The sequence below is a fragment of the Neopelma chrysocephalum genome, unplaced genomic scaffold (genome assembly GCF_003984885.1).
Source record: "Neopelma chrysocephalum unplaced genomic scaffold, ASM398488v2 Primary Assembly neopelma1_81, whole genome shotgun sequence".
In the NCBI taxonomy this organism is placed as follows: Eukaryota; Metazoa; Chordata; class Aves; order Passeriformes; family Pipridae; genus Neopelma; species Neopelma chrysocephalum.
This window is the reverse complement of record NW_020897743.1, coordinates 146,142-173,806: the sequence shown is the minus strand read 5'-3', so window position 1 is coordinate 173,806 and position 27,665 is coordinate 146,142. Positions and strand designations below refer to the sequence as shown.

The 27,665-nt window shown below is 46.5% G+C and overlaps 1 protein-coding gene across 1 annotated transcript; it reads right to left on the bottom strand.

The window, feature by feature from the left end:
• Nucleotides 1–1,603: 1,603 nt before the first annotated feature.
• Nucleotides 1,604–27,035, bottom strand: LOC113970972 (sodium/hydrogen exchanger 2-like). The gene is made up of 12 exons (XM_027690416.1): nt 26,786–27,035; nt 25,543–26,006; nt 24,524–24,774; nt 21,455–21,672; nt 17,705–17,901; nt 14,342–14,431; nt 12,098–12,168; nt 10,810–10,974; nt 10,231–10,345; nt 8,859–8,993; nt 4,275–4,341; nt 1,604–3,428 (listed from the first exon to the last, which is right to left on the bottom strand). Exons 1-12 carry the CDS (start codon nt 27,033–27,035, stop codon nt 3,283–3,285), a joined length of 2,169 nt encoding a protein of 722 aa, XP_027546217.1. The 3' UTR covers nt 1,604–3,282.
• Nucleotides 27,036–27,665: the final 630 nt, after the last annotated feature.

Below are 27,665 nucleotides of genomic sequence, written 5' to 3'. Positions count from 1 at the left end.
TTTTCTGACGTGGCTTTTGGGCTCTCACTTTGCCATCAGGAACAACTTCTGCCCATTTTAACCCGAACTTTCCAAAGACTCCTGTAAACTTCCAGAGTAAGCACAGAGCAACAATTCTCTGAACTCCTGAAGGAATCAAACTGATGCAATTTATTTCCACAGAACCATGCAATATTCAATGATACACTGAATCCGTGTTTTCAACACTTTTTAAAGGACTAAAACCCTGGAAAGAATTAATTAGGCACGCTCTGAAGCCTGAGCATTTAACAGTTTTCCACTCGGTTGTAGAATTTTAAGACCACCAACACTGGATACTGGCAAAGATTATCAAAGGTATTCTGGGCTGAAATACAAAGTAGTCAGAGGGCTTGGCCACTGAGCAGCTGGAAAATGCTTCATGAAAGCTTTAGCTGGGCTTTTATATTTTGTAAAGAAATTTTAAGAAAAACTCCAGAGCATCCAGAAGGTTAAATTTGGGGCAGAGTGACTCATTGGAAAAGTATGTGCTGCAGGGAATATTGTCTTCTCTGCAGATCAAGCAAATGGTTAATGCAGCAGAGGGGTATTTATGGACCCAGCACTGCAAAGTGGGGCTGGAAGGGAATGATGGGCTGGGATGTGCAGGATCCAGCCAGTGCATGGGAATGTGGGGCTGGATGGAGCAACTTCCACAGCCACGAGCCACAACACCTGGAATTGCCAGAACCTGGGAGATCCTGCCATCAAAATGTCTCCTGCTGTGCTGAAGTGAGATAAAAATGTATAATTCTGAAAAAATGCAAGGAATTTTTTTTCCTTTTTTCCACATCAGATTTCAGTTCCATTTTCTGGCAGCATCCTCATTTTTCCCAACTGTTGCCTACAACAGTATTACAAAATTCCAAAACAGCCATTGTTTGATAAGGTCCTCACTAGCCCATAATGATATTGCAGAAAGCTGATTTTACATGATGGGAAACTCAGTTGGGAAAAGCTCATTATTTAAGTACCTGATGCTCAGAATTATGATGGATGCTTTACAAGACAAAGATGGTTCAGACATCCAGGTATTCCAGACAAAAACAAGACAGCTGAGAAGCAAAACCACAAAACCAAAATGAAACAACAAAAAAAAACACCAAACAAAACCCGGGCAAGAATTAGTCACGGGATTCACAGTTTCTGTCCCTGACTGAAGATTCCCAGACAAGCAACTTGATTTATCTTCCTTTTAGCTCTCAATCTACAGAATAAAAATGACCCAGCTGAGTAAATCCTTCTCTAGGCATTTACTGTGCAGAATTTAAGGAGAAACTTTAAACACTGAGGACATGGAACTGCAGGTGAACAGGGACATTTCAACCCCAGAGAGCTGAGGACCTTCAGACTCAGTATTTTGTTTCCTTTGCCAATGAACAGCCCATTTTTCTTCCTCATCTCAACCCCTTTCCTCCCTTGTCCCCTTGTGATCACTGGCCAAGGGTTGAACGAGGCAGAGTTGAATGAGCCCCAGTGACACCCTCATGAGCATATTGGAAGTACAAGGAGGTAATAACTCTGAGATGAGCTCATAACACAACACATTTAATTGAAATAAAACCATAGTACACCTCACCATATTCATATATGTTATATATTATGTCATATGTATTGTATATTACAACATATTGAAGATGGACAGTTTTCTAGACAAAGCACAGCCAAATCCACATGGTTCCCATTCAAGGTGGATTAAACTGGGAAACAAACCCAAATTTTAATAAAGTAACTGAAGATGGCAATGAAGTTATACTAAAATCAATAAATATGTACATCTATGTATATACACACATAAAATGCAATATAAGCCTAAAAGGGCCAATTTTCCTTTGCAATAAGGTGAATTTCCAGGGATGGGGCAGTGAGGAGTGGCCTTCAAGTCACCAGGAACTCCCTCAGTTTATGGCAGGACACTGTAAAAGAGCTTGTTCAGGTGACAATGAGACCCCTGCTCATTGCAAAGCAAACGTGTTTTATGTCTCTAATTTAAAATGAAAGCCCAGGTGGACCAGGCAGTGGTCTCCTCATGGAGCATTTCTGTACACAGGAGGAAGCCCAAAAATATCATGAAGTATGTGAATTCCTACAGTTCCTTTCAATTTCGTTTCAAATTAAAATTTGCTTCATATTAAATACTCTTGGATCTTTCAATGCAGAGGAAGGAGAAGAGAAAGAAAACTTGATTCAAAGCTAAAACTTGCCCTGTTGGGTTCAGCTGAGGGCAAGAATTCAAAGGCTTGAACTTACCTGGAATTTCAAAGAAAATTACCCAAATGTGGGGATTTCTGTCTTCCTCGGGAACTCCCTGTGTGTGCTGTGCAGAGGGGTCACACCTCCCCTGGCAGAAGTGCTCCAGAGCAGGGAGGGTTTGGGTCCCTCTCTGTTTTAAGAAAACACTTTCAAACCCCCTCTGACCCCCCAGCTCCCAGCTGGGGCAGCAAAGATCATCTTAGAGCACCTTTACAGCCTTGCTGCCACCAACCAACCAACCATGTCAGAAGACTTTCCCATCCATTTAAGGGCTGGCACACTCATCTCCTGGTATCACCACTGGATTTGGAGCTTCTTCACTTTACTTTTTGAGGTGAACCACTCTTACATCAATTTTTAAAGATCAGCAAGAATACATTTCTTCTTCTCATTGCCTTTTAATGCAGCTGTGGCAAGTTTTCATCAGAAGAACTGTGTCTAGGTGTGGGATAGCCCCTCTGATAAGACACAACACCTTATTTAATTGTCATTTACCTTTGGGCTTCCCATGATGAATGTTCCTAGCCAGGATCCATCAGTTCCCGAGGAGCAGAAGAGATCTTTTGCTGTTTCTGCTCTCTTTCCTCCACCCCCTAATAAAACCTTCTTTGAGATTATCAAGTTTTTCCCAACCTATGACCTAAATTCTCTTTGCTGTTTAGTCTGTCCCTGCCACCTAATGAGAAGATCTGATATCCCACCTCATTAAAACACCTTCCTTGCAGTTTTAGGCAGTTTCAGCAGTTTTCCCAGTCTGAACAGGCTCATTTTTCCTAGAAATTCCTTAGAAATTCTCTCTCAGCCACTCCCTTGCATTGCTAATGCTCAGTTTGGCATCTTTTCCCTGGGAAAAAAATCCAGTGTTGGGCAACAAGACCAAGTTTCCGTGCAAGCCACTCCGGATATTCCGCCCTGTCCATGCTGTGCCTTCCAATATTCACTTTATTTACATTATCTACACGTAGAGCAGCCGTCCAAGGAGGAGCCAGACCCTGGTGGGAAGGCAGAGCATCACTGGTGCCTGTAGATCTCCACACTCAGCCCCTTCCTCAGGTCTTTCCCCTCTCCCCAGGTCCCGCCGGGCTGTGCTGGGGGGATGACACACACGGACTTCGACCGGTTCTCCTTCACTTCCCGGACCTTTTCCGTGTTCCCCACTGTGGGAAGAGAAAAACCACCAACTTGGATGAGAAACATTCATCTTTGTGGGTCAACAGGAATGAGGAAATCCCAGGAGCTACTAAGGTGGCCATGTGCTCACTGGGGATGAGCTGTTCCACCCCAAGGATCACTTCTCAGTTATAAAACCAAAGATCAGTGTTTCAATAGAAGAAAAACCAAAAAAACCCGATAATTTAACCCCTGGTTTATACTTTGAAATACATTACATATCTGGATCAATATCATCATTCTTTGTCAGTCCCCACCTGCAACTCTACAAAACAAAAATTCCCATCAGCGACCACCTTAGAAGAGTTTTAGAAGGTGCAGGAGCACCTGGAACGTCACCTTGCCACATTAAGTGATTTGGGGAGGGAGAGGGATGTACATGTAACCACCCTGGAAGGGTTACAGTCTCCTTCAGTCCTGTCACCAGGCTGTCTCAGGGGCCACGGTGCTCACATTTTCCCTGGGGTGACCAAAAGCCTACCCAGAAACATTGGTTTTGATCACTTTGCTCTTCAGAAAGAACATCATTTAAATATTCATAGTGAGCTGTGGATTAAAATAGCTGGATGAGGCAACCTGATCTAGTGGGAGATGTCCCTGTTCATGGCAGAGGGGTTGGATTAGATAGCCCTGAAAGATCCCTTCCCACCCAAACTATTCCCACTGATCTCGGGTTGGGCTGAGAAGGCTGGGAAGGTTCTTCTTACTCATTCATGATGCTCATCTACAAAGCCCCACTTTGTCCACACATCGTCCCTGAACCTGCTGGGTCATCCCACATGGAGGAGGGGACAGGGAGGGCAGGGAATCACCCCCAGGCCCCCCCAACTTACCAGTGAAGGAGCGGCAGAGCTTGAGCTGGGGGGTGGGATCACCTTGTGCCGAGCAGGAATCGTCCTTCTGGGACTGAGGGAGAGAAGGGCTTTAGTGCATTTATGGAGGTGGCTACAAGTCTGGGAAGCACACTCCCGCCTCATAAACAAGCATTTGCAATCTCCAAGGATTCCACTCCCATTTGTTTAACTTCTGCCATGAAAAAAAAACCAAACCAAAGCAAACAAACAAATAAAAAAGAAGTATTGCTAAAAATAGACTGAATGGATGGCAGGAAACATTTACAGACACTGATTTGTTTTGAGTTGGTGGAAGAGGTCTGGGCTCTCCAGGAGTGGTTGGGAGGATGGGAAGGAGCAGCCCTGGAGCTGGGAGGCTGGGGCAGGGAAAGCAAAGCTGTCCCCAGGATGTGGCTGTTTCTCACACCTTGGCTGTTCCCCACCTTGGCTGCGGGCCAAGGAGGCAGGTAACGAGCTGCACTAACGAGCTCCCTGGCCTTTCACTCCAGTGCTAATCTCCACCCTCCAGGACAAAACAAATAGAACTAAAAAAAAAATCCAAATCAGGTAGCACAATGCTGCCTGGATTGTTCGGTGCCGCCGTGAACTGGGAATAAGTCTCTCACGCAGCTGCGATTTGGCACTTCGATCCAGCAGCCCAGACTGCCAAAATAACTCTGGACACCTCCCAGCCTGGTTCGCTGTTTTGTTTCGGTTCGTTCTCCTCCCTCCCCTAACGAGGACCGCTGCCCTCCAGCCCTTGTTCTCCCTTTTATGGACCATTTTAATAACAATGCCTTCCCGGCTCCCTGGAAAGCCATTCCCAGGGGCATTTAACATTCTCGGAGCCTGCTCCATGAAAGGGCTCGGGCATAATTACCGAAGGCGGTGTGTCATTTACGCACACGGCTCACAGGCAGCTCCGCATCGGCTCCTTCTGGGGGAGCGCACCCGTGTTTTGGCAGAAGAAAAGAGGCCGAAGTTGCCTGGCTACAGGTGCAGGGATTTGCTGGTGCTCAGCGGGAAATAAAGGCTATCCTGGGTCTCGGCCCCCGCCCTGCCAGCCTAGGCTGTGCTGGAGCCCTGCCGAAAATAAGGCGAGCCCCAAACGCGGGCGGCGGTGGGAGCCGGCGGGATGCGCGGCTCCAGGAAGCGGCAGCCTTCGGCAGGAATTTTGTCCCGAGGCGGAGGAAGGCGAACTTTCTGCTGGAAATAGATAGTCTTGGAGTTAATCCTCTGGGCTACAGTTCAGCTCTGAAGTCACCCCGAACTCCTGCCAAGGTTTTTCTGCCTGGCGTAAATCATTTAACCTGCGCCGCTGGCTCCGGGGGGATGAGGACTGTTCTTTTCTTGCTGCTTCTCTCGGCTTTTTCCCGGTTTGCTCTCCAAACTCTCCTTGGCAGGGGCTCCAAAGGCAGCCTAAGAACCCCCTCTCACTACTGCCAAAGCCCAGGTAGACACCTAAAGTGCAGGAGACCCCTAAAGGCACCCAGGAGAGGTGATTCATAGTCACAGAATGCTTTGGGTTGGAAGGGACCCTTAAGATCATCCAGTTCCAATCCCAGGCCATCCTGGCTGAAGCCTGGTGTTCATCCTGGCCTGGGCACTGGTTTCTCCTGTGGAAGGAGATGGATTGTCCATGAGACAAGAGGAATTTGGCTCCTCCCCAGCCCGGGGAAGCCACAGACCTACAGAAGGAAGCTGTTCCACCCATCCCTTGTTTTGTGGTGACTGACACAAGGGGGGGGGAAAGACCAACCAGCACCTGATAAATCATGAGATGAATCCAAGCTACACCACCTTCATCTTTAATAGCAAAGCACTAACCAGCTACATTAAGAAAGAAAAATATATATGTAGACACTCAGCAAGCAGAAAAAACAGGGTTTCTACTGAACCAAAAGGATTCTTTAATTATTCCCTCAGCTCCCAGCACTTAACAGACTGGATGCATCACCAAAGCTTTCTCCAACAGACTGGCAACAGAACTGCAGGAGTTTCACCAGCCCCAGAGGGGTTTCAGTGGCCCTTTGCTGGAAGTTCCTTCCCCATCCCTGCATTTCCAGTTGGATGTGCAAACACAGTTGTAATGCTTCCATCTCGTGGTGAGATGCAGAATAGAAACACGTGTGGAGTGACAGCAGCCAGTTTTTTCTTGCTGACTCAAAACCTGGAAGGCCAAAGCCTTCCCCTTTGGGATTACAGAAGATGGAATGTCTGACAATCAGAAAAATCTCAAACATTAACTACCTTCATTTTTCCTTCATCTCTTTTTTTTTTAATCAGGAAAATGCCATTTTCTTGTCAACTTGGCATGAAACTAAATATAAGTAGCTGCTTTTTTGCCCAAAAATTTAAAGTATGGAGCTGCTTATAATGGGCTAAAATCTACTTTTTAGTACAGTGTTCCTTCTTTCTGCTGATAAATTCTGCAATCTGTCCTCCTACAGCAGGAAGTAGCAGCGTTCACCCACCCTCCTTAATATTATATAATATTTTATATATAAAATTAATACCATGTTAATATTCCAGGGCTCCGTTAGAACATTTTCTTATCACTTTGGGGCATTGCCCTATTTCTATTCACAGCAAAGCAAGGCAGATATTCCTAAAAATTACCAGATAAGCTGCTGATGTCACAAAATAGGCCTGGCTTATTTTGGGCACAGCTGGATGGTTCTTGGCTTAGAGTCACACCTTGCAGGTGTCACTGGGATCAGCTCCCAACATTTAGTATCTCTCTCTCTTCAAGGCCAGGTTGGACAGGGCTTGGAGCAACCTGGTCTAGTGGAAGGTGTCCCTGTCCATGGAGGGGGTGGAACTGGATGGTCCTTAAGGTTCCTTTCAATCAAATTGGCATTTTCCACGACCCACAGGGCATTTTCCACCCTCACAGGGCATCAAACACCATCCATGAGTCAGAGACAGTGAGTTCTACTGCCTTTGCAATTCCATAAAAATATTCTCTTCCCCAAAAGCCCAGATGTAAGAATACAAAGGAACAGGAGAAACAGCCTTCCCAAAGCTCCTAAATTTGCCACCTCGTGCAGCAGCAAAGGGGAAAGCAGGAGCACAAGGGTTAACAATCAAATATCCTTAAAGCAGGAACGTTGTGCTGAAAATCAGCCGGAGTTTGATGTTGCTCTTTTGAAGTTTAATTATACCAAATGTTCTACAGGAACATGCCATGTTCTTGCCTATCTATTTTGAATTGTAAGTACCAATCAGCATGTAAATGATCAAATTAAAGCTTTTAAGTTGTTTGCAAGAGCTGGAGCACCTTTCTGTGAATGAAGGGCTGAGAAGCAGCAGCTTTTGGGGCATTGCTGCTGTCCTCGGTGGGCTACTCCATGACTGGCATTTCCACAAGGAAAATGGACTGGAAGAAAGCCCATGACAGCCCTGAAAGGTAATCTATTTCTTTTTCAAAGGTCATTTTTCTCCTCCATGATGGAGCCTTGCTGCCCAGGTTAGAGGTCACAGTTCACACTTGGACAGTGCTCCAGCCATCAGAACCTAAAATTTGGAGAAGTGGGTGAAATTTAGGGATGGCTCAGCAATTACTGCAAGCACCAAGCCTGACAGGGCTCACGAAGTGTTTGGACAACACTCTCAGGTACATGGTGGGATTCTTGGAGCTGTCCTGTGAAGGGCCAGGAGTTGGACTTTGATGGTCCCTGTGGGTCCCTTCTAACTCAGGATATTCCATGATTCTACCGTGCTGCTGACCTGGAGGTTTGGGAGCAGAATCTGGCAGGGGTTAAAGGCTTTTCCTCTAGAACAGGAGTAACACAGGACGGGAGGAACTGAAAAGACCAAACCTGCTCCTCTTGCACCATCCCTGGACTATTTTGTCTTTCCATGAGGAAACTGGCCCAGCTTCTCTCACTGACTTCCAAAGCAGTCAGGAAAAGTCTTCAGCACAGACATTGTATTCACCTTGTTTCTCCTCTGATGCAGAACATGAACCAACTGTGCCAGCAGTAAACTGGAAAAAGTTTTGGTTCTCCCAGGAATCCAGTGAGCAAAACTTCCCTCTATTTTCTGCCCAGAACTGTAGCTGCTTTTAAAAACAAAAACCCACCTCCAGAATAAATAAGAAAGCTCTCAAAAATGCTGCAGTCCTTTCGAAAGAGTTGGGGAGTGGGGAACCACCAAACGGTTTCAGATATTTACAGTCCACCTGCACCACTGACAATGGGGTAACCAAATTCCTGTCTTTGATGAAATCGCCCAGAAAACATGGGAAGAACAGACCTTGGAACGTACAGAGTGAAGCCCAATTAATAATATTTGCTCAGTAAATAACCTTCCTAGCATGGAAGGCTGTGTCCACAAGGCAGTGGATGGGGCTGTGCTCAGGATGGTTCCTTGGTTTGGCATGAGTTGGGTTGGGTTCTTTTGCTTCAGTATTTCCTGCTCACTGGAACGTGATTTGGGATTAAGATACCCTTTATTTTTTAGTTTAAGGTACCAGGATTTGTCTTTTAAAGGAAATACCCTCAGCAATAAAGAGGTTGTAGCTACATCTGCCCAGGGAAAGCAGGCTGTGCATGATCCCTGCTTATTCCTGCTCCCTCTTACCTCCTTCCTGGAGCTGCCCGCGTCGCTCCCGCTCACTTCCACGAGGAGGCTCTTGTGCCGGAGGATCAGGATCTCCTTGGCATGTTCCGAGGGCTCGGACTCGCCGGGCAGGGTGTGCCTGTTGTACGCCGGGCCCTGCACGAGGCACCAGAGAGGAGTTGGATGTGGGACCATCCCAGCCCTCACTTCACCGCCTTCACCCCTGTAACCATCCCGCCTATTTATGGGGATAAGCTGATCCATGAGAGGTGAGGAGGGAGGGAAACCACAGAGGGGAGAAGGGGCTCCAAACTCTGCTTTTTTGAGGTGAGATCACCCAAGAAATCACTGAATGACAAGGCTGAGATACAGCTCTGATAGTCCAGGTAACACGTGGAACGAGTGCAACGACTCTGCTCGAGGCACCTTCAGCCCCAGCCCCTCTGTCCAACCCTACAACATCTTAGATCAGCCCCACCTTCCTGTATAGATCATGCAAACAACAGGAACCGTAAATTCCAAAGTGAGATCTCCCACTAACATCCGTGGGAGTTGGGATAACTCTGTCACTACAAGGGGCGAGGCCGGATTTGGGCAGGAGTAGGTGTAAACAGGAGCTGTGCCTTTATCCTCATCCCCTTCACCACGTCTATAGGTTTCCTCCCAGCCTTATTTCCTTGCTTCCCTCGGCTCAGCAGAGGGACAGGAGGGAGTGGCTGATCCCCCTGTGCTGAGTGCCAGCACCATCCCCATCCCCAAGGACTCCACATTCCGTGTGTAATCCGTAAAACAAAGGCTTAGGTGGATTTTAAGGATAAGGCTCCATGTGAACAGCAATTACCATGCACAGCCCTGGTGCTGTGCAAAACCCCAGCCATGATCCCCGAGTGGCTCTGTAAACAGAGAGTGGGGTTTGTGCTCTTTCACCAGTTGTACCAGTTCCATGGCAAAACTGCCGGGCGGCTTTGAAACCTCTGCACATCAATTCTCACTCACAGCTCACTCACTGTGTCCTCTTCCATGGGAAAAAGTGCAGTGTGAGGATAACCCACCCCTGCTCTGCCCTGTCAGTAACCAGGAGCTGCTGCTGGATGTGCCTGAAGTTCCATGTGCTCCTCCTTTCTCCTTTCTGCTGCCGGGTACTGATGCCGAAAATACTCCGGGAAATTATAGGCTGACTGGGTGAACCTTTCAAAAGCTGTCATGTGCAAACAGAAATGTGCCACTGACTTGGAAACTGGATCTGGCTCCACACAGCCAACTATTCTCTGCTCACAAAGAGACATCATGGGTAATTATGGAAACATTCATAACATCTGCTCAGGCTGCTCAGATAACTGAGGTAACTTGTGCTGTTGGACAGTTAAAATACAGAGGGAGGGAAAAGTTATACCGTTCTCCTGATCCGGTACAGGTTCCTCGCCAAAATTTCCTGCATATTATCCAGGACATCAGGATTCTGAGTATCCTCCAGTTTTTGGTCTGTTCTGACAGTCCTGTCGTTGCTGCTGCAAAGAAAACCAGGACCCCTCATTTTAGAAGGGACACAACCAGTGCATCCCCAAATCCCAGTACCCCCAGCAGCCCTTTGGGATCCCCACCACAGCCAGTGTGACCAACAGCTCATCCTTGCAGAGGGGGAATTCAGTATTTGCATCAGAGCTGTGCTGTCATTGTGCTCCTGGGTGGATAGAAGAGCTGTGGCAGAGCAGAACCATCTGTGAGGGGCGAAGTGCCCATTCTGGCACTCAGACACTCATCCCTGCTGTCTCACTAGTGGTTCCTCCAGGACACCTCATGGTGCAAAACCCTCAAAAATTGGGCAAGAGCCTTTTCCTCAGAGCACCGTTTCCACATCACTCGGGTGAGGCTCCACGTCACCGATGTCAGCAGATGCCCATCCAGCCCTTCATTTGTAACACCCACCCACTGACCTTCAAGAGATTTAGGAGGTCTAAGAGGGTTTACTCACAGCAGGGAGGGGTGGGCAGGCCCGTGGCCCAGCTGCCCAGCCTCTGCCAGCTCGATGGCGTGTTTCCTCTCCAGCTTCTCGTAGAGCAGCACGATGCTGGACTTGGGCTGGTCATACTCCCTGAGCAGGATCTTCTGCAGGTATTTGCTGTTGAAATATTCTAATCTGGTTGAGGACAAAGCAAGGTGGGCCTTAGTCTGCTCCAGGACTCCTCAGCACCGAACCAGACCTGAGCAAGGCAGCAGGTTCACAGCCCACAGCTGTCCCATATTCCATTATGTTACATTATATCCCATCACTTTCTATCCAGAAATCAATGGTCCAAAAGGTCTATCCCTAATTATTTCTGCACTCCAGTACCTGAGCCAAAATATTTAAACTTTCCAAAATACAATAAAAACTCCCCAAAATGCCAAATTTAGCATGAACTCCACTGTAAGTCCTACAAGCACATGCAGCAGCCCCAGATTTAAACACTTTCAGACTCCCTTTTGAGCCATTTTTTCTTGCTTTCAGCTCAAATCATAGAATCATTTAGGTTGAAAAAGACCTCTAAAATCGGTATCTCTAAAGGAGCCAGGATGCTCCTCAGTAGCAGTGATTCCCATACCCTCTAGTGGCACTTCCAAGCATGGGCATCCCAAAATAAAATAAAATCTACCAGCTGCATCTGTGTCTGCACAGCCAAGGACTTAAACCTGGTAGATTGCTATTAGTATATTTTATGTTATTTGTGTTTGGTGGGGTTTTTTTAAATCTCACAGTGGTTTTTAAAAATTTTAAAATGTACACACTACCGGAATTTAATGAAAATGGAGCACTTGGATACAGAAATCTCTAGAGATCCTCTGTAATTTCAGTCCACAACAAGCAATGCTGCAAACTCATATTTTTAATGTTAATTTTTAATGTTTTAATGTTAATTGCCAAGCCTGGTCTGGGAAGCTCAGCTCCCACCTGGCCAGACAGGCAGAAGGGCACGGGCGGGGATGGGCTGTGTGTCGTGGCCATTCCACTGCCAGCAGATTCCTTTGGATAAGAAGGGACAAACAACACAGGAGAGGAAAAAGGATCTTTTTAGGGTGATGTACCAGAGGTGTCTGCAAGCAGGGAAGCGTTCCAAGAACCTGGAGCCACCTTGGACAAGGAAAAGCTGCCCCTGTGTCAGCTCTCTTGTGGCACAAGGATGAACAAGGCTCAGCTGCCCACAGCAGAAACTCTGGGAATAGAAACCAGGCTCCTTTTTTTTCTACACATGTCCACAGTTGTCTTTTTGGCACATCCTTACTTGTCTTTCCAGTAATACTGTCCCCAGTGTCCAGATATATCTTCAATGCCAGCCAGCAGATGATCCAAGAACTAAAGAGAAGAGAGGATTTGGCTGTACCCCGGGGATGAACCCAGCCAGCAAACAGCAAGAGCCACACACAGCACAGGAGATGCTTCCAGCTCGGAATATGGAGCTGGGAAACAAAGAGAGGGGGTTTGGGATACTTCCCCATCCAGTCATCCACATGGATCTGTTGGTTCTGGAGTACAGTAAGTGGTTTGCTTTAAGGTCTGGGCAAGCAGAGAATAAATGCTGAGGGACATGAACCTGCACCTGATTGTGCAGGATGGCTGAGGGCTCACATGTCCTGCCCACTGGGCCTTGAGAAGCAGGAAATGCTCCTGTTGGGGTTTTGGAGGACAGTCTGACTTAGGGAATCAGGATATCAATGTAGATAACTCGTAAATGATGTTTTGTCTTGAATACTAAATACTGCCTTCCCCCAGACACTTCCCAATAATCACTGGCCATATTGTGCCTCATACAGAGGTTTTTATTATTGTTTAAAATATCAAAATTATATTAAAAATCCCAGACAGGTTGATTTTTTCACCTAGAAGTTAAATCTTTGTAGTTTCCCAAATTGTTTTCCCTCCTACTGGCATCTCAGAACAGGGAGAGGGCTCTTCTCTGCTGCCCCTCCCCACGCAGGTACTGATGACCCTGGAGCTTCCTCCAGCTCTAATTGTTTCTTTAATTATTTTTTCTTGGGTCAGAGACAGAAAATTTCAGAGTGGCTCCCTCAGCCCTGCAGCCTGGTGGGGGTTTAGTGTGCTCACATTGGCAGCTGCCTGTTCTGAGGACCTCCAAAACCACTGGAGTGCCCCATCCCTGGAAGTGTCCAAGGCCAGGCTGGATGGGGCTTGGAGCAACCTGGGCTAGTGGAAGGTGTCCCTGCCCATGGAAGGGGGTGGGATGAGATGAGCTTTAAGGTCCCTTCCCATCTGCCCCATTCTACAGTTCTAAGAAATTAAACCCACACACACTGATCATCATTCCTGTGAGGAACAGTGTCCTGACCATCCAGATGGAGAAATAAATTTGAGGAAGAAAGCTATCCTGGCTTCTGCATCCCTGATTTCCAACTATCTGCATTATTACCTTCTCAACTTAATTGGTACACAGCCATTTTCAGCTCCCATCTCCTAATAAACACATTCCCAGGGATGATTTACTATTCACACAGCAACAAAAGAAGAAACTCTCCTCTGTTCACGGTAGGAAAATACTCTTCAGCCTCTCGAGCTGTTCTGTTCACCTCAGACAAAGCCCTGCAGAACAACCTCATTGTGAGGGTGCCAAACAGGTTTTGTAAATGTCCTCAGCCCTAATGGCTTTATTTCTAAAGAAGACAATGACAATAATATTCCTGAAGGAGCCAAACCCACAGAAATGTGACTGGGATTGAACAACTGGATTCAGAAATATCCTAACTGTGCATGGGATGCAGATGCAAATGCAAAGCATCAGCTGGATGTGTGGAATCCCTTGACCTCCTGGAGCTGAGCCTCCCTCTGGAGTCCTCTATGACTAGAAATACCAATGTTTGGGTGGTGAGAACAAAGTGACTGAAATCCTGAAATCCCAACTTTAGTTTATGGATTTAGAATCGTGGAATGGTTTGGGTTGAATGGGACATTAAAGATCACCTCATTCCACCCCGTGACATGGACAGGGACACCTTCCCCTAGACCAGGTTGCTCCAAACCCCACCCAACCTGGCCTGGAACAACCCCAGGGATGGGGCACTTCAGAGGTTTCCTCCACCCCAACCTCATCCTCCCTTTTCTGATTTTTTTGCAAAAATATCCAAACCATTGGTGGTGATGGGACTGGAGAACACACGGAAGATCCCAACCCTGAAAGCAACCAAGTCTCATTTTCTTTCTATCTCTCTTTCCAGAGAAGCAGAAAAATTGGAGTTAAGTCGAAGTTTAAAGTTTTGGGTAAGGGATCATCTTTTTCTAACATGTTTGTGCATTACCTGATGGAACATCAGCCTGATTGGTGGCTGCCCTTCCAAAACAAACATCAACCCATGGTTAGGAAGCTGCACAGGACTCCCAACCTGCAAAGGGGCTGACCTGAGGAGGATTTGGGTCAAACTGCAGATCTGTAGGGTCCCTGGAGTCACCCCCATTTTAGAAGGCCCATCCTATCAGCAAAGATATCAGAAAGCTCTGGCCTCATGTTGATCCTTACCCGGATGTGGATCTGCTCTCCCACTGTGGGAGCACTCTCCCTTTTCCTCTTGACAGCCAACAGGTCAACGAGAGGACGGATGGTCATTCCCTGCAAAACAACCACAAACACAAAAATCAGCCTTTTTTCCCATCAAATGTTCCTGATGGGACAAAACCGCCAGCACGGGGCTGAGCCTTGTTCTGCTGTCTGAGCCAGCACCTCTCATCTGCCCTGCTTTAGTGGCAGGATATCACCTGCAAAGCTTCAACAAGACTAGAACCTGCTCTCCCAACTGCAAACCAAACCCAGGGTTTGCTCTTGGGAGCAGCCTGTCAGCAGGAGCTCACGTGGAGAATTCGGGATGGGGGAGGCACAGAGGGAACGCTCCACTCGCCTCCTTTGGCAGCTCAGAGCCCACAGAAGGCCAACTAATAATTCCAAGGTCAAGCCTGTGGTCTGACGTTGCTTGTGGCCTCCCAAATGGAGAGGGGCTTGGAATGATCAAAGTTCAAATGCCTGAAACGATGATAATCCCTGAGATTTCTCAGCGTGGAGCCTCTGCCAGCAACTGTCTGCTCACTTCTGGAGCTTTATGTGTCACAGCTCATTACCTCAACGATCTCTGATGGCCAGCCAGTGGCTAAGTTTGCTAATCAAAGCATCCACCTGGTGGGAGGGGTCAAGGGAAAAGTTTTAATGTCCTTTAAGCCTCGTGAGAGAACTTCTAAAACGCTGTCGTGGTGTGTTTCTTAGTCTGGCTTCGGTATGAAATGACTTTTCTAGGACATGTTTACAGCAAAAATGATGGAGTAGTTGATGTTTATGACTTCTGAATGTCACAAATGCTGGCACAGAGGAGAGTTGAACACATTTTTAATTGCAGGAACAATTAATGTGTCATTTTAATAGCTAATAGCAATAAAAAATGCATTGCTATTCAGGGTCAATAACACAGAACTCACAAATTCAGAAATAACAGATATTACAAAAATTAGGTGGAAATTACACAGCTTGTCCTCTTGGATAATCAGCTGCAGTTGTTTGCATTTATAAAGCAGCATTTGGGACCATTGTGGGAATCCCATGGCATCTCCCAGCACACCTGGAGGTCCCTGGTGATGCTCCTCCACTCACCAGGGACAGCTCAACCAAGGGCAGCACCTGATGCTCTGTCACAGCCCACACAACGTTTTCCACCTCCAGCCATCCAAAGGGGCAACGTGGGCAGCAAACAAACCCACCCACCTCTTCACAACTCTTATATTTGCTAAGAATTCCATGGAAGAGGTCACAGGTCACCGAGTTGGGAGAGTGAACCTCAAACGGAGAGCACAGCATTTCATTTCAAACCACAGCGAGAGGCAGAACAATGAGGGCTTTTTGTGACATTCCAGCCAAGCCCACAGCTCCTTGGAGGGCTTCCTGGTCTACATGGCTCATCTCCAGCCTGCTTGGAAGCGCTGAGGATTTGACAATTGCTCAGTCAACCTTCTCAAAATTATTAACCAGGCTTTTTGTGGGAAGAGCCTTGTGCAACTGGGTTAGAGAGGCCAAGAGAGAGGAGCTTCCTGGGTTGTGCAGTGCTCTGATAGACCCATGGATGGACAAGCCCAGCTATTTTACAGGATTGTCCTTCCTTTGTAGCAGGGTGGTCAGGATTGCCGAGGGAATCATAGAAGGAAGTGGGTTTGTGCTCTGACAAGATGCTTTGCTGGCCCAAACCAGCCTAGAAGGGCCCAAATCATCTCTCCCTTAGTTCCTGTCCTATTTTAACACAGATACTCCCCACCAAATCTGTGTTGAGATCACTGTGAACGTAAAGAAAATTCATTGCACAAAACAACAACAAGAACGTCCACTATGCACAGAAGTTGTTTCATACCCAATGTTTCTCTTGTCCTTTCCACCCCCAGTGATGTGCACCCTGAAAAACACTGGGATACTGAAGATTTTTACTCCTCAATCCTGCATCCATCGATGTATCTGGCAGCAGTGCCATGGACTTTAACCCAGGTTTCTGAAGGTTCATCTGAATTCCTGCCCCTGTTACATTTCCCCACCTTTCCTGTGCTGAGCTGCAGCAATATCTTTCCTCCCCAGCTTTTGAGCAAGTTTCCTGGTTTTTTCCTCCCCTGTTCTGGTGGTGGCCTCAGCTCCCCTTGGCTCTGCAGGTACCTGGAGCCTGGCAAAGCCTGGCTTTACAGACGCCACATCCCCTCTGAATGGCTGAAGGTCAAGGGGTCGCCCCGTCCACACGTACCCGGGGGAGACCCTGTTTAACTCTCACCCTTTTGCAAGGAGGTGACATCACCAGTTGAGCTCTGAGCTTACACAAAAGCCCTTTTCCCAGTCCTGGGAAGGATTTCCCGAAGCCTCAGCAGAAAGGAGCTGCTGCCTTAGAACAACCTTTGTGTGAGGCTCAAGAGCGTCTCTGCGTGAGCGGACGTGCCTGGTGACCGGGGCTTTTCAATTCCTGACCCACATTTGCATCTTAAAACTTGGCAACCTCTATCTAAGGCTGCTGCCCCCAGCCCCGGCCCCTGCTCTCCCCTCTCAGGCTGAGGCTGTGCCCCCTGACCTGCGGGTCCCAGTTCAAAACCCATCAGCACGTCCCCCTCCTCGAGCACTTTTTCAGCTCAGGATGAGCTCAGGTGGATGTGGGGAAGCAGAGGGTCAACCTCAACCCTCCACATTGCCCAAGGGCCCAGCACACCCACTGAGGGCTTCAGTGAGCCCAAGTAGAAGGAATTTGCTCTCAGGGTGATGCTGAGCCACAGAACCACTCGTTAGTTGTCACCACGAGCCACCATCTCCCAAAGCCCCAGAAACCCCTCTGTTCCCTCCATCCCAGGGCAGGAGAAGGGCAGACCCAGGTCAGCAGCTCCACATGGACCTCATGTCCTTGACCAGGAGCCCCCAGGGAGTTTTTCTGCACAGCAACTTTCCCAGACCCCCATTATCTCACTTGCTTCAGCCCTATGGAGACCCACACTTAATTTTTGGGATAAACGTCAGCCTTGCTCACTTCAGGATGAGAGGACCCCAATTTTCCCACCACATCCTTCTTTAAATGTGGTGGAAACCATTTTCCCTCCTTTTCCAGATGTATTTCAGAGAAGCCCTTGGAGACTCTGCTGGGCAGAGAAGAGACATCCAAGATCCTCCCCCCACAAAGGCTGCAGGAATGGTTTTACCACTAGATGTCACAGCAATGCCGAGGCTGCTGCTGCTCCTCCCGAGCCCCGGAGTACCAGAATTCCTTACAGACTCAGCCCTGGAGCCCCAGAACTCCTTACAACCCCAACCTGAGGGAGAGGAACCTTCTCCATGGTCCACCTGGAGGGGTCCCAAGTCGGAATTCATTCAAAGTGTTAGTTTTACCTGCACAAACACAGTGAAGAGGATGACGACGGTGGTCGCTGCAATGAAGAGCTTCTTTCTGTGAAACTCAGGGAGCAAGAAAACCAAAGAGAAGCAAATGGCCCCCCGGAGCCCCCCGTAGGCGATGATGAACTGATCCTTGCTGGTGATGGTGTTCACGTGGAATCTGTTCACAAAGAAAGTCAGCACCAGAACCCCTGGAAGAGGCAGGAGAGAAGACTGAGGCACAGCAAACAAACAGAACAACTGGAGAAAACTCATCATCATCTTCTATTTCACAGTAAAATATCCTGGGATGGGTAAACACCAACCAGGAGGAACTGCCCAGGGCCCCAGGGGGTGTGTTACCAACGTGCCACTGGAGAATTTTAATTCCAGCCTGGTCCAACAGGTTGAAATTTGATTTGTCCAGATAAAAATTAATCCCCAACATATTGCTGGTTTAGGGGATTACAAATATTGACTGGCCACAGTCCGGAAATATTGATTTATTCTAATTAGTGACAGCAAGTGACTGAATTGCTTGGGTTATAAATGCTCTCGAGGAAAACCATCAGCAACAATTCAGCTGCAAGTTACCCTCCTCCTTCCAGAAGTTTCCCCGCAGCAGCTTGGATAAGTAGCTACATTCCACCTGTGTTAATGTTATTTCTTCCCCTCAAAGATTTACACAGGATGAATTTAAGGCTGTGTGAGGTGACACAGCAATTGCTGTGATTTAAAGCCATTTGCAAATACACAAACAGATGCAGAAAGGTACAAAAAGTCAGGCCTTAAATCAGGAAGCCGTGATTTCCATACCAATGGATGCGATAAACATCTTATTTCCCAAAGATTAATGGCCATTTTGAGAAGTGATGGCACAGCCTGACACTGAATTTTGTCAGGAATTAGCTGTATCAACAGCACTGTTGCTTTTCTAGAGGGGGTCTGTAAAAGAAATAAAAATAGTGCACTTGTACATATCAAACATCTTCCCACACACCTACAGCTAAAAATATCTGAACTCTGAGTACACATCAGACCTGTTTGAAGAAAACAAAAGCCAGGGATGTTTGGGAATAACTCAATTAACTGAACCTTGGAACACCTCCCCCATCTCCAGAGCTCCACAGAGCTGGTGTTCAGACCAGTTCTTCAGTATCAAGGTTCTTTGAAACCAAATAAATAAAATAAAGCATTCCTTGGATCACTTCTGCACCTATTGCAGAGTTCAGGCAGTGCTGATGATTTAAAGGAACAAAATTTACTTGAGCTTTTGTCTTAATTTAATCCTTCCTCATAAATTATTATTAGCATGCCCTAAACTAATTCAAGGCCAGCTTGCTGCAAGAGATGACATACAATTAATCACTCTGAGCAAAGTGGATTTTCTTCTGGAGATACACCTTGGGAAGGAGCAGGCAGCAATCTCCCCAGGGCTTGGGTAATACTGGTGCTGTCCTGCAGTGGCTGTATTTTCCTTTTTAGATGATCTTTCTCATATGAAAGTAACTCCCCAAACTTCAGCAGAGTCATTTCTCAAATATTTAGGAGCACTGGGAGGGTCCTGTGAAGGACTGGGGTACTGTCTGCACACTAATCCCAGCCCTGCCCACCCAAAAGCCCCCAGTTCCTGCAAGTACAATTCCAGTGGTACCTCCCATTTCTGGGTCTGTGCCTCCAGCACCTCCAGAATCACAGAATTCTAGAATTGTTAAGGCTGGAAAAGCCCTCAAAGATCATCAGATCCCCCAGCACTGCCAAGGCCACCACTAACCCATGTCCCCAAGTGCCACATCCACACGTATTTTGAGCACTTCCAGGGATGATAATTCCACACTTCCCTGGGCAGCCTGTTCCAATGCCTGACCAGCTCTCAGTGAAGAAATTTTTCCTAAATATCCAAACATTAATTACTTATTAATTCATCTAGAGCTGCTGGATGGCTCTGAGAAGGTCAAGGTCCAATCTCCACCACTATCCCCAAGGCAGGAGTTTCCCAGCCCAGCTTGGAGCAGCTCCTGCCCAGTTCTCACCCTCCCAGCTCCCCAACAGCTCCCCAGGAAAGTGCTGCAGGACAGGGACCATTCAGACCACGTCCAGCCATGGTTTGTGTGTTCTTATTTAATTCCCAGTGGGATTTTGACCAGCAGGAGGGTTTTCTCTCCTGGCTGCAGCCTGAACCTTCCCTGATAATGTTCCACGTAATTTGAGCTGCACTCAGAAGGGCTTAGAGAGAAATTTTGGGGTGTTTTTGTAGCATTATTATGTTCCTTATGTCTTGTAATGAAGAATTTTTGAGCTAAAAAAGTCAAACTCGCTCAGAACTCCTTTTATCTGAGCAAATAATTTAGGAGAAAACCACTCAATTGTAATAAAACACTTGAATGTACAAATAACTAATGAGCACATTTCCAAGGATGGTGCAGTTATTAAAACAAACCTTGGCATGGATTAACAGCTAATAAACCCCATTCTGCCCTGTCTTGCTAATCATGGCACATCCTATTTATACAATTTCCTGAAGTGTCTGTCAAATTTGAGTTCACTGTTTGACTCAGTGGTTTGTAAACAAAATCCTGTTGAATGTCTTTTAGCTCTCAAATTCTCTGCCAAAAGTGGGTGCTGTTATATTCATAAATACAGTTAATATATAAAAATATCCATAAATGAGGAGACAGGCACTGTGCACTCATTAGGTGACAGCACACTGTGACAGGAAGGGAGGTTCAGCCTCTCCAAACACCAGATCAGCTCAAAATACAACTGGAGATGACAGAAACACAAAGTATCCATTTTTCTGGTGATTTACTATGCATGAAAATGGGATCTCAGGGAATTCTGGGACCAGGATTTGTGTTTTCATTATAATTGGGGCTAAAGAAAGCCTTGAGAGAGTCATCAGGAGACTATTTTCATGCCTTTCTCTCTTCTTGTTATCACTAAATCCTGGTGGCTTTATTTCTCTGAGGTTGGTCAAACACTCCAGCAGGTTTCCAAGGGAGGCTCTGGAGTCTCCATCCATGGAGATATTCAAAATCCATGTGGACACAGTCCCTACCACAGGCAGGGGTTGTTGGACCAGATGATCTCCAGAGATCCCTGCCAACCTCAGCAGTTCCCCAGTTCTGCCATTCTCAGCCCTGACCTGAAGTTCTTGAGTAGGAGCAGAAGCATCCTCACATTTTAGGTCCCAGATCTCATCTCTCCAGCAGTGACCTGGGTAGATGCTGTTGTGTAAAGCAGATCAGCATCTCCAGGGACAGCTGCTGGAAGGTTCCTGCAGTTTCTCATGGAAAGATGCTGCTGTACACGAGCTTGTTATTAATTAAATCCCTTCAATCTCTGCCTTGCAGAATACAACACGTATCTCTGATCCCAAAGTACCTGCAATTTCCCTCCTGTTGTGAGGATAACAAGGGACCAAAGAGGCACTGAAATGGAAGAGGAGATCACGGCAATGGAAGAGGGATCAAAGACAGATATTGATAAAATGTCACGAGCACTTCTATTTAACACCAGTGAGTGCCCAGAGCAGGAAACTGCAGTACAATGAAAGACTTGGAATTGAGTAGGATGGATGAGGGAAGCATTGCCTGAGATGTCCCAGTTCAGGTCTTGCATTCCCATCTGGGATAGTCACGCATGCACAGCAAACAGGAAAGGATGATGGAGGGGCAGGAGCATTTTCTTATTTAATTAAACCACATTTTTCACTCTCATAAACAATAATACACATTAAAAAATAAAATGCATAATTAGCCCTACCTAGAGCTCTCCAAACGAGGCAGAAAATGACAGTGAAGCAGATGTAGGGCCAGTTCCACTCATGGTTTTCTCCAATGGTGGAAACTCCAAGGAAGATGAAGATGAGGGTGTCGCTGACGCTGCTCCACATCTTCATGAAGTATTTCACTGTGGTGTGGGACTTCAGGGAGATGTTGGCCTCCACATAACGCTTCATGCCCATGGCACAGGCAATAATGCTGAGAAAGTTAAAACAAACAATAACTTTTTCTCCTTAAGCACTGAAAATCAACTCATTGTCATTTATGAAAAAAATACGTTTTATCAAGTCCTGGATGTTTGCAGACATCTCACTTCCTAGATGAAGGACATCAAGAGGACCACCAGGAAAATAAAATACTTTACAGGTTGCCTAAACTGTCTGAATCTGGTTTTGAACAGATAAAAACCTCATCACCTGCTGCATTTGATCAGAGCACACACCAACACCCACAAGTAACGACACCCAACCCTTCCCATCACCACACACTGGTCTCGGTTCTTTCACTTTGCCAAACTCTGACCTTGCAATTGCCTCGTAATTTTTCATGGATAATTGGTTCTTCAAGTTGCAGGGAACATGTGGTTAGTCTAATTCATCAGCTTTCCAAATCAATACATTTTCAGGCCAGCAATCTTAGAAGGTCAAAACAATCGAGCGCTCGAAGCATTGAAGCTCCATTTTAATATATTTTAACCTGGACTAAAATATTTCATTCTAAACATTGTAGCAGCAATAACAAAATGGCTCTAAATTTCCAAGATCTGATTTCCATGGCTATTTTGTAAGGCATCCACATTTTTATTGCATTAAAAATGGTAAAGTTGTGATGCTTTTGCTGTAGAAAGAGATCCTGAGCATGAGACAAGGATTCAAATCCCTTTTTCACCAAATGTTGTTTGAATTCACATCTTTCACCTCCTAAGAAAATGTACAAATACTTAAAGACATTCCAAAACTGGTCTGTTTTGATTTATCCTATTTAGACTGACCCTCTTTGCCAGAAAGAGCAGCAGGGATTGAACCACAGTCTAAAAAAACCCAATAAATTCTTCAGTTTCTGTATCTGGTTCAATAAATAGTGGGTAAAACAGTTCCAGCCAGAAGCTAAGAAATCCAACAAGTATTTATGGGCAAGTGACTTCCAGAGCTGTGGTTTGGGAATGCCTATTGGAGAATGGATATGGGGTCACAGCAGGGACACAGAGAGGGAATAAACTTGATCTGTCAGGGCCTCAAAGATGGACATTGCCACCAGGGCAAGGGAAAAAAAGGGAAAAAGAAAGGAAAAAAAACAAAATCAAACTAAAACCCATTTGCAGAGCTGTTTCCCAGACTGGGTTGCATTCACAGTTTTCATATTTTTTGGGCTATGCAGAATTGATTTTTTTGGTAATCAAATTATTTTCCAGTGAAACAAAGTGCCAAAAGCTGGTTTTTATAATCCAGTATTCCCCGGGCACGACGGGACAAATTGTTTGAACTCCAGATATGTAAGAGAGGCATTTCTAATTTGGCAATTAGAAGGGCACAGGGCAGGAATCAGCTGCCTTTGCCATTGTTTGGCTTTAGAAAAAATGCATTATTCAAAAGAACAGCAAATGGGTTCCATAATGGGTACAGCAGATTGTGATTGATGGAAGGAGACACCATTAGGATTGAATGTTTTCTGCTCCACGATGATTATGCAGCATATTTATTTCACTGTTCTGTCTTGCACTCCTATAAATAGGCTTTTCCTACCTATTCCCAGAGCTAGAATTGTTTGCAGGAACACTCGAATATTGCTCCTATTAACCAGCTGAGGAAACAAAATCTGCAAGACACGGGAATGGTTTATATCCAAAGCAACATCATTAGTTTTAAAATAGATCTCCCAGATCCTCCTGTGCCGAGCTCAGAACCCACTTCATTTTATTATTTTCTTTTCATCTTCATTATTCTCAGCTGCACAGTTGTTTACACTGCAGCTACTGATGCAGGCTCAGAGTCTTTGGGGTGGTTGTGATCCTCAGCACCAGCTGACTCAGTTTTGGTGGGAGAACCAAACACAACAGATTTCAGCCTACAGAAACCAGGAGGGCTGGATCACTCTGGTTTTCATCTCTCTCTGCTTCCTGAGGTGAGATTTTGGTGAACATTAGGGTCATTATATCTAATTTTTATCTCAGCACCTGCTCTACCAGGGAAATGCATGACAAGATAAGCACAAAGGTAGTTTCTTAAAACTGAAGGATCTGGCCCCAAATCCTTCATTTTATGGAAAGATCTACCCAGTAAAAAGAAAAATAAATTAATTGAGTGATCTCTGACAACTTTGACTGAAATTGGTCAGATTTCCAACATTACTGGAGACAGGGAGGTGCTGGATGAGACCCTCAGGAGCCCAGACAGATCCATGAGCTGTGTCTGAGCTTCTGGTGCCAAGTCAGAAGTTTCCATTAGAGCCCTCTGGTCCCAAAGAGCAGGAATATTTCAGGCTTCAGCTCCATAGGGAATGCACAGCTCCCACCCCATCCCTCTCTGCTCTGTGCCCGCAGGGGCTGTGCACCCTCTGGGAGCACCACCCAGGGTGTGCTGATGGCAGGACGTGCAGATGGGGAGGGGGATGTGAGAGCAGACGTGCTGTAAAACAGGACCAAACCTTTCCAAGGATCTGACTAAACCCTTGTAACCCTTCCCATGTTGGTTTTGACTGGGCCACACGGAAAATAACTAAAGAAGCCAAGAAAGCCTCTTCTGGCTCTGCCAAACCTACTCAAACTCTCACTGCTTGAACATCCAGGCTTTCCAGACAAAAACCATGGAGCTCAAACAAACATTCCTCAATAACCTACATAAATCCACCAGCAGGATTGCTGGTGACTTGCAATTTGACGTGTAATTTGGGAAATGGAGCTGCACTTGGAGAGGGCTCTGCCACGGGCTTCGATGGCCGGCACACACAGATTTCGAACTCAGCAGAGTTGAAAACTTTGTCTGATATTTTTTCAGCCAGGGAAAGGACATTTTCAGACAGGACAGATTTTTTTTCCTGGACGGGAACTCACGCCACAATTCCTGAGAGATGGAACATCTCGGCGGTGAGGTAGGACAGGTAGCTGTAGAGGAAGACGAAGAGCGGCTCGATGACGCGGATGTCCTTGGTGAAGCGCGTGGTGAAGGCGGCCGTGAACCCAAAACTCAGCCCCACCAACACCCCTCCCAGCCCAACCACAAAGAATTTCCCAACTCCTGCAAAAACATCCACGCTTTTGATGGTTGGCATCTCACAGAAAGACCGGAAGAGCTTGTAGAGCACCTTTGGGGGGGGGAATGAAAGAGAGAAACGGGTGTTAGTGAGACGTTCACCAGACGTGGCCACACGTGGTCATGACACCAAACACACTGCTGGGATTTCTGACAGTGCAGGGTCACCATCCTTCCCTGAGGTCTGGGTCCTACCAGGAGCCTGCTATAGCACTCCTGGGCGTTCCTGTCCCCAGACACACAAAGAGCTCTTCACCTGAAAGCTTCTGTGTTCACCTGAAAGCTGCTCAGGACCTCAGGACAGGGAATTGGACCTGGAGCCCTCTGCTAGAAGAGGCTGTTGATGTCTTTTCCCTCAGCAAATCAGAAAATCCTTAAGGTTGGAAAAAACCTCCAAGATCACCAAGTCCAACCATCAACCAGCACCACCACCATGTTCACCACTAAACTATTTAATCAAGTGCCACATCCACACAGTTTTTGAACACTTTCAGGGATGGTGACTGCACCACTGCCCAGAACAGCCTGTTCCTATGCTTGACCACTCTTTCCATGAAGAAATTTTCCCTGATATCCAATCTAAACCTCTCCTGGCGCAGCTCAAGGCTGTTTCCTCTTGTCCTGGCCCTTGTTCCCTGGGAGCAGAGCCCACCTCCCCTGTCTCCCCCCTCCTGTCAGGGAATTGCAGAGAGACAGAAGGTCCCCCCTGAGCCTCCTTTTCTCCAGGCTGAGATCTCACACCCCACCCCTCGGGCCCAAGCCCACCCTTCCTTTAAACATTAAAGGACTGCTAAACACCCCAAACCGGGCTGGTCCTCACCACTGTCACAGCGTCGTTGAGGAGGGACTCCCCAAAGACCAGGATGTGCAGCTTCTCGTTGACGTGGATCTCCTCGAACACGGCCAGCACGGCCACGGGGTCCACGGCGGCGATGAGGCTCCCGAAGAGCAGGTTGTGGAGCAGCGACACATCCTGCAGCCGGAAGGCCCTCACCTGGCAGATGCCATAGAGGGAGAAGCCGATCCCAAACACGTTCCATATCGTGCCCACCACGGCGTAGAGCAGGATGGTGCCGATGTTCTCGAAGAAGGGGCGGCTGGGCATGAAGTACCCGGCGTCCAGCACGATGGGGGGCAGCAGGTAGAGGAAGAAGATGTCGCTGTCCATCACCGGGGGGGACCTGTCGTTCAGGCCGTAGATGATCCCCCCCATGATGAGCCCGACGAAGATCAACAAGCAGCTCTCGGGAACCACGGAAGGCAGCTTGTTGTAGAGATGGAACCCTGGGAGGGGATGGAGAGAGAAAAATTGGGTTGTCTCACCTCGTTGGGTCAGGGAGTTCCCCGTTCTCCCACCATCAGCAAATTACAGCTTGGAGCAGCAGAAATAAATGTACCCAGTGAAGGTGAAGTCGCTCAGAAATATATATAAAAAACATAATATAATACATGGGTCTATGAAGAATATATTATATATATATATATAACATATATATAAAAATATATGTGTGTATATATATAAATATATACATATATATGCATATATATGTAATATAACTGTATGAATATATAAAAATAACAAAAATATATAATAGATAATATATAATATACATTTTATATTATATATTGTAATATTAGTAATATTATTTCTATGTATTATTTTATTTATATTATTGAATTATAGTAGTATTATAATAGATAATTTATATAATTATATTATTGTATAATTAATAATTAATTACAGTAAATAATGTGTACAGTAATGTACACAGCAGTATACATAATATATATTAAAATTTTTTTGTAAATATAAAATATTATATAATAGATTATATATTACATAAAATATTATCGATAGAATTATATAATATATAATAATCTATAATATAATATATAAAATTATAGAGTGTTATAGATAGAATTATACATACAAAACACAGTATTAATACTTCCCATTAATGGGCTGGACACATTGTTTCAGGCTCCAAGGTTGGAGAGGATCTGAAGTCAAGGCCACCCCTTCCCACCCCATCCCATCCCTGCTCCCCCTGTCCAGCCCTCACCTATCTTGGCCAGGGATGCCAACATGATCCAGAGGGTGATCTCGAAGGGCACCTGGACGTGCTGATAATCCAGGGAGAAGAACGTGTGCTCTGAGGACTCATTTCCCGGGGCCTCCTCAGCTGCCCAGCTGATGTTCTCCAGGGTCACATCCTCCAGCAGCGGCTCCTGCAGGGCTCCCACCTCGGGGGCCTGGAGAAGGCAGGAGAGCAAGGACCCAGCCAGGACAGCGGCTGCTCCCTGCTCCTCCATCTCCCTGGGAGCCTCTGGCTGCTCCCAGTTGGTGGCTCCAGCGGGTGAGTAGTTGGGAATGCTGCTGGACACACACGCACCCTGTGGGTGGCTGCAAAGGGAGGAGCAAATGCTCCACCTCCCAGACTCCCCTCCCTGGTCCATCAGCTTCCAGCTGGGAGATCCCACTGGAGATTCGCACCCTTTGGAACAACATGGCCAAATAGAGGCTCCCCCTGTGGATACTTCCTTGAAGGAAAGCCTCGTGAACCCTAAGACCAACTGCATGAGGGGCATGTTAGTCCTAACTCTGGGCATTTTTGGCTCCCAGTCTCTCAAAAACCCTTCTTGGAGGGGAAAAAAATTAATCTTCACTGTCAGAGCAGCCAGACCTGACAGAACGCGTCCCATAAAAAAGCCCCATCCAGAAACAGCTCCATCTCACCATGGGCTTCCTTGGATTTCTGCAGAGAAAACACGGTACAGCAACATTTCCGATAATCAGTTTTCGTCAGTAAATCATGCAATCCACCCAGTTTGTTGTGCTAAACACAGAGTTGCAGGGATGGAGGTCACCTGTGTAGGTGGAAGTCACCTGTGTGAGACAAATAATATTCAACGATTGCTTAAAGCTTCTTCCTATAAGAAGGA

What these genes read in the sequence shown, in the direction of transcription:
- LOC113970972 (XM_027690416.1), bottom strand. Translation starts at nt 27,035, where the DNA reads ATGGAGGAGCAGGGAGCAGCCGCTGTCCTGGCTGGGTCCTTGCTCTCC. An exon ending in CATCTCTCAGGAATTGTGGC is followed by an intron (nt 21,673 to 24,523) that starts GTGAGTTCCCGT and finishes TAACTTTCTCAG; the next exon opens with CATTATTGCCTGTGCCATGG. An exon ending in TCTTCACTGTGTTTGTGCAG is followed by an intron (nt 14,432 to 17,704) that starts GTAAAACTAACA and finishes GTTGTTTTGCAG; the next exon opens with GGAATGACCATCCGTCCTCT.